The 7623-nt window shown below is 32.3% G+C and overlaps 1 protein-coding gene across 2 annotated transcripts; it reads right to left on the reverse strand.

The window, feature by feature from the left end:
- Nucleotides 1-371: 371 nt before the first annotated feature.
- LOC122596212 (common plant regulatory factor 1-like) lies at nucleotides 372-5042 on the reverse strand. 2 transcript variants are annotated; one of them, XM_043768752.1, is made up of 12 exons: nucleotides 4963-5042; nucleotides 3664-3809; nucleotides 2967-3014; nucleotides 2783-2878; nucleotides 2619-2687; nucleotides 2426-2547; nucleotides 2307-2355; nucleotides 2187-2235; nucleotides 1936-2111; nucleotides 1696-1773; nucleotides 1353-1478; nucleotides 372-877 (listed from the first exon to the last, which is right to left on the reverse strand). In XM_043768752.1, exons 2-12 carry the CDS (start codon nucleotides 3721-3723, stop codon nucleotides 671-673), a joined length of 1080 nt encoding a protein of 359 aa, XP_043624687.1. In that variant the 5' UTR covers nucleotides 3724-3809; nucleotides 4963-5042; the 3' UTR covers nucleotides 372-670. The 2 variants fall into 2 exon arrangements, with proteins under 2 accessions (XP_043624687.1, XP_043624686.1); XM_043768751.1 differs by having other exon boundaries at nucleotides 1927-2111.
- Nucleotides 5043-7623: the final 2581 nt, after the last annotated feature.

Below are 7623 nucleotides of genomic sequence, written 5' to 3' on the forward strand. Positions count from 1 at the left end.
GGCTTTTAATAAGATACCAATTTGTTATTTGGGGTTTTCATGAATGATACTATGATAGAGATCTCTAACCTCTTCTTAGCAAATCCTTATAAATTTCACTTAAATGACTAACTTAATATCAACTAAATTACTAACACTTTTTCATTAAAATATGACCAATAACATAATTTACATGTTCTGTCTGATCTTTATCCATGACACTTGACTAGCTTTGAAACTTATGAATATAACCCTTCATTAACATGACATGAAAATTGTTGTACATTCTCATCTGTGATTCGGGGTCAAGACATCTGACCGCACCCAAATTTTGCAGGATCTATAATCAAACACAATCTTGATGGAAAGAAACACACAAAACACGTGTCATATAATCCAACCAACACATCTTATATTTTATGGAAACCATGTATATATGTTCTATATTCTATGCGACCAGGTGATTACAGCACACTATATTAGTTGACCAAGCAGACTCTGAAACTAAAAACACATTTCAGTTTTGCTGCGGAAATTGGGGACTTCATCTAGACCATTATCTAAGCTTTAAGGTACCTATTTTGGATAGATTTATATTATCTAATTAATGTTAGAAGTAATTTTGATTGCATAAATTGGCTTGCACAATTGACTTTAGAAATGAAGGTGTATAAGCAAGGGCACTTGATGGTTAGCTTGCAGCAACAGCATCAGCTCTGGGGCTAGCATCCATAAGTTGATGCAGGGGTGCACCAGAACCAGAGCTGGTGGCCTCTCCAACAACAGAACCTGAACCGTTGTCAACTCTAGCGAGAAGGTTAGCAGTGCTCAAAGACAAACTTTTTTCGGGCCTTGGATCTTCTGTGGCTTCTTCAAGTCGTGTTTTCTTAAGTTTTTCCTGTAACCAAAGAAGCACAATAAAATCATCATTGCAATGTCTGATTCTGCACCAAATTGTTTAAAATGCCCTCCATTACAACAAAATAAGTCGATAATATTGACTTGAAACTTGATATAAGAAAGAGCAACTGCATAGAACAATTACGCAATATAGGCGGATTTCCATTTTGAGTAACAAACTTTCTTTTCAACCAAAGGTAACCTACTTCCAAAAAAACTTGATTAAAAGTGACCAAATAGAAAGTTCTGACTTATGATATTCTGAAGGGTCAAAACGATGAAGCATTAGACTCTTTGACCATGTTGACTTTTTTACAATGACATGATTTGGCACATAGAACCGCTATAAACAAAGTGTGTTACTCAAAATAAAAGCCCTTACCTTTTATTCGCAACGTGCTACAAATAATTTGCAATTTACACAAGATGGAAGTTTATATAATACGGAAAAAGTATAAAATTTGAACCAGTACCAGTAGTTTAGCATTTTGAAGCTTCAGATGATCTGAATTAACAGTTAACCGGTTAATCTCAGACTTGAGTTTCAAGTTTTCGCCAGTGAGGGATTCTACTTTAGCACCAAGTTCTTCAGCTTCAGCCTGGATATTGGAACATTGTTCAAACCGAAAGTTAAAAATAATATTAGTCAAGAATGCCAGTGGGTTAAAGTGCGCTGCAAACGTCGGAAATAGTAAGAAAACAAACCTTATAAGCCATGCCCCTATTTTGGTTATTGGGAAACCATGAACCCTAATATGGGATTTCTAAATTATCCATGTATGATTAAGATCATAAAATTAGAAAAGTTCCCTTTACCTGTTTCCTTAATCTTGACCTCCTGGCAGATTCTCGGTTTGACTGCTTTCTTTTCTCCCTTTTCAGTTCTCGCTCATTCTGGAGATAAATCATGTTATCTAAACTCAGAACTCAAACTAAAATTCACAGATGAAGTTTGATAGCAATTGTTACGAAACTATTACGAATATGTCTTGTTTCATGGTCTATTATTAATATTTGCAAGGATATAAGAGTAATAAAAAAAACTACCCCATGGACCTGAAGTATGCCAGTGCTGGGCACCATGGTCATGTTAGGAGTTGCAGGAGACATCTTAACTTCAAACTCGCTTCCTGAGTCAGTAGAAATGGCCATCTTCCCGGGAGTAACTGTGACACCTATCACTTTCTTGGAGCCTCCAGTTGCATCATGGTGCTCAGTTTTGCCAACTTCAGCTGATGGTACAAAGGGTTAGTGTAGATACTCGTAACCCGTATTTTTTATAAAGTCATGTTATATTTGTAACTTACAACTCGTAGATGATCCCCCACGTCTCTTTTTCCGGCCATTTTTAGCTCCCTGAATGTAACATTGAAGGCTTTAACATCATTTGCATGCCGTTTACAGCAATGAAAAGGTTCAGTTCTTACCTCTGTAATATTCCTTTCACTTCCTTCACTAGAACCTCCTGTCTCCCCACTGTTTAAACATTAAAGGGCTATAAATTTTACCAACAATATATTTGTCACTGCAACACAATTTAACCTACCTATTAGAGTTTCCATTTTCAGCACTGCCTCCATTAATGTTCCCTATTGACATTGCCAACCCATCAACTTCTTTCAACTTCTTAATTAAGCCTTGATCTGAATTCCCTGTTGACTTAGCTGACTGCATCGTGCAAACATGAGTTCATTTATTCCACTGAATTACAATCAGACAAGAATGTATTGAAGACTTACAATGGTGACTCCTGGATGTGTGTAAACACCTCCATGTGGATACATTGCACCATAAGGTGGCATCATATGCTGAACCACAAGTATAGAACAAAGGTCAACAGGTGATGGTCATGACGTAAGTGTCAAAATATTTATACAACTACAGAAGTAGTATGGTACAATACCTGCATTGGACCCCACATATAAGGCGGATGAGGATGACCAGACGCAATAGCCGGATTGAAGTATGGTGGCATAACCATTCTGGGGCCATAATAAGCCTGCAAAAATGTTAGTGGCTTAATTGAGTTCTTTTGGTTCAAGAACACCATTTTAGGTAGCATAAATGACAGTTGAGACTAATTTAACCTGCATGGCTGCCCAATCAGAATATGCATGAGTGGTCTGCTGCTGCTCCTGACAAGGTAAACATAATAGAACACCGTAAGGGAAGAAACAAACATTCCATGAGACATAAGATATAGTACAACATCTTATGATAATATCACCCAAATGGTGCAACACAGCACAGACTGGTTCTAGATTGAACTAATGGCACAAAAGTTGAATGACATACTGAAATGGAAAATATCTGTATGAAATGATACGGAATGATATAACGCAATATAAAATGATGCGTCATAAATAAAATTTTATAGATGTAAGATCTCAGTGTGTTTGTTACTTTGTTAAGATGGCAAGTTGACAAAGTAACAGAACCATCATTATGTAATATTTATGTACCATACTTATGAATATATTTATAAAGAATTTGATGTTCTCACTCAGTTTCGGATAAATAAGTATATTTTCTTTATACTACGCAGTTTTTCTCTACGTGTATTCACACTGACAATAAAAAAGAAGAAAAGTGTCTGGATTCACCAAGCAACTGAACCACGTCAACTCATTTGACCCGTGAAATTTTTTGCCGTATGATAAAATAAATAACCAATTGACCTGAACTTTTTGACTCATTGCACAATCAGCCCAACCCGCTCTTTCTTTACTCAATCCAGAAGATCTAAATGTATTTCCAAATATGAAGACATGCTTTCCATCTTACCTGAGGAGGCGAAGACGTGTCTTCAGACTTGGAATCCTTTACTTCTTCAGAGCTAACCATTGCAAAAAACACCTTACACTATTCTAAATATCTTGTGGTCCTTTCAGGCTCAGCTATGTAACTTGTCTTGCTAAAAACTTGCTCAGCTGCAAAGGGATAGGTATCAAGATGATACGGAAAAGACTTTCAAAGTTAAAGAAAATGAATAACAAGTTTCTAGATATATTGAACAAAAACTATCTCTATACATCAAAAACCACCAAATATCATTTATTTGGAAAACATTTGAGTCACTATAAATGAAATCCCACGAGATAACTTTTATGGTCACATGTAGCAACAGAAAATGTATTGTTGGTACATGATAAAACATGATATCCATCTACATTTAAAGTAACTACGGCACAAAATGGAAACATAAAGAACATAAAAATTGACATTCTGCCTACAGACAATTGATTTAGAACAGCACAATCACATATCTATATTTTTGTCTTTCCGTCCTGTTGTTTTTGCATCCGTAACCTATCCTTCATCATCATAAGGTCTCACATTTGAAATCTTACCATGAGTATCACTCTCCTAGAAACCATCACCAATTGGTCTAGTGGCTAGGAGTCTTGTTACTTCACAAGAGGTCTCAATTTCAAATCCTGCCTTGGGCAAATAACTTAGGGAAGCCAGGGAAATAGTTGAAACCAGCCACGGGCAACCAAAAAAAAAAAACGGTTAGGCCGATACATCTAAGTCAAAAACGGCTCGCCATCCCAGGGCGACCCGAATACGGAAAACCTCCTCCATTTAGTATCACTCGTCCTAGAACTATAAATGAGCTTAACACAACCCACACACAAATACCAACGGTTCCATATATCGAAATCCAATCAACTTACTCGTATTTCTTACGAAATTTACAAATCCTGATCTAAACTAAAAACTTATTAATACTTTTTTTCTTCAAGTAAAATAATTCCTGATTCACATCTTAACCAAAATTAAGTAAACTAAAACAACTTGCCCAAATAATCACCAACCTGGCATTTCAGAATATATACACATACATATAACATGTATATATATAAACAAAAAAACATTAAAAAACCTATACAGAAAAAAATATATATATATATACAAAATAAAAAAAAAACATAAAAATCTATACTAGTACTGCAATTATGCAGTTTAACGATTTTCTGCAATTATAAATTGTAGCATCTATTAAAAACAATATAAAATAAACCTTACATATATATATACCTGAGAAAGTATTAAAAGACTTATATATATATATATATATACCTGAGAAAGAATTAGAGGAGAAATTCTGTGTGCAGCTGCATTTATATTTCTTAATGAAAAAAACTAAATAAACAATGGAGGGAAGGAAGGAAGAAAGGATGAAGAAATTTGGGGGGCTTTTTTTCTTTTTTATTTTTTCTGCAGAATGGAGAGAGAAAGAGGGGGACAAATGACAATGCATTATTCCACGTCACCATACACGTGTTTTTTGGCTATTCAATAATTAAATTATTCCACTATAATTTTTATCTAATTACATATCCTACATTCATTGATAGTGATTTTAATTTACTTTAATTAGATTTAATTTAGTTTAACTTACTTGATAATTTAACATACTTGATTTTAATTTACTATAATATATTTTTTTTTTCCGTTCAAAACAAAAAAAAACTTGATAATTTAACAAACATATATGAGTCATAAAAATTCTTTTGCTAGTAAATAAAAAATCAAAGAGTAACAAATGCTTTAATGATTTAAGTTGTTTAATCGTCAGTCCAGCTTGTTAGAGACATTTTCGATTTTATGTAAAGTTTTGATTTCGATCTTTAAAGATGATAAGTTTTAGAGTTTTTTTCTTCAAAATACTTGTAACAATACGTGTTCAACATCTCGTTCATGTTTCACCATTATACGATAAGATTTTTCTAATGTCATATCCCGACTAAATGTTCGATTAAAAGATATACTATAAATTAATCTCCTATCTTGATACCCATAATTATTAGGGATTTGCTAATTAGTTCCTTTAGTGCACTAGTTAAGAAACACATTTAATGAACTCGTTATTTCTTTTTTAATCAAAAATTATGTTTAATATGTATTAGTTTAACCTAACAGTTTCTATTTTTAAATGAATAATTGATACATATCTTTATATTTTAAAAAAATTAGACTTAATAAATACTTCATTAAGTGTTTCTTAGTGCACTAGTTAACAAATCTCTTATATTATTATAGTACAGTATTAAAGAAAAACTGTCATGTGGCGGTCTGGCCCTTGCCAATATTAAAATTTATTAAAACTGCATTATTCAATAATTAATTTTTTAAAAACCAAATTAAATACAAAAGTCAAAATACTTGATATTGAATAACACGTGGAAGTGGCGTGTACAAGGTGCTGATTGAGCTGGCCATTCACAATCGTGCTGGCCGTGGTATATCACTTTTAATAACTTATTTTATTAGTGGACAATTTTACATTTTGGTCCTTTTTATCATTTTGCTTACCTGGTCCTCACTAAATTTGAGCTTTTATCCATTTTTCCACGAATTTGATCATGGTTGTCTTTGTGGCTTTCATTTTATAGTTATTCTACCTTTTATCTCAAACATAATGATTAGCTCACCAACAAAAGATATTACGTTGTTAAATATTACTTTAAACAAAAAGATAGTAAACTTTAGAGTACATTTATCTTTCTAAAAACTGTAAGTCTAGTGTGGAAGTTTTTATCTTTCTAAAAACTTTAGAGTACATTAATCATTCGAATAGATCATCATGTCATTAGTTTTGTTTAAATCTATTAGACTGGTTGTACTCTATGTGTGATAAACTAATTTATATAGTTTAACTGGTTTGATCTTTTAAAAATATTGGTCTTGTTTGGTTTGATGATACTCGAAACCATGTATCATTTTCGTTCAAAACATTATCAAAAGCCGAACAAATTCATAACAACAGTACGATACTAAGGTATCAAATTGCAAGTTAAAAGTATGATACTATACTAATAAAAACTTATAAAAAAATTTGAGGATATACATGCACTTTGTTTAATGAAACATATGTAACTACGTATCTTGTCAATTAAGTTTTTTTAACTTATATATTTCATGATTTATATGGTACATATTAAAACTACCAATTATCTTGACTTATATATTTGGTAAAGTTTTTTTTTTAGCTATAGAAGATCTATCCGAATTCAAATCTTACTTTTCATATTTGTAAGAATTGATTATTAGGTGTTTTTTTATGTCCTAAATTACATTATAAATAATATGTAATTTATGAGTGGAAACAAGATAAATTACCATTAATGAAAATTTTGACTTACATATTTCATAATTTGCATGGTATCAAACTGTAACCAATAATATAAGCTTGAGAAGATAAAACTTGTTTGACATCAATTTCATCCATATATAATAATCAAGCTAATGTAAAATTAGGCTTGTGCTTTATAGCACACAATTTTGGGAGTTTTTTACCTATCAATTTATCACCACATCATTTAAGACTTCTTTCAAGACTCTCACTCCCTATAAGATCGAAAAGCTTCTTGATATTTTTTCCGGTCTCATTTCTATATCTTGTCTCTCTCATTACCCCACTCCCGGTCCCACTCTTCTTCCTGAAGAAGTTTGTTTAGGAAGCACGGCAGAGGAAGTTTGCTAACAATAACGTCCAATATCTAAGGCTCAAAGAACTCTCCGGATAAGTCTTTATAAGCAAAGGTCATAGTGTATTTGATAAAGTTTTCGTTTCTTGAAACGAAACAAGGGATCAATCCATAAGTACTATTTGATATTTATTAGAGTATTAAAGTAATACAAAAATAAATAAACTTGTTGTCTAAACAAATAAATAAATTTAACATTATTTTCTTTATAAGTTTAACATTATTTTCTCTAATTTATAAGGAAGCTCGT

The sequence above is a fragment of the Erigeron canadensis genome, chromosome 4 (genome assembly GCF_010389155.1).
Source record: "Erigeron canadensis isolate Cc75 chromosome 4, C_canadensis_v1, whole genome shotgun sequence".
Classification (NCBI taxonomy): Eukaryota; Viridiplantae; Streptophyta; class Magnoliopsida; order Asterales; family Asteraceae; genus Erigeron; species Erigeron canadensis.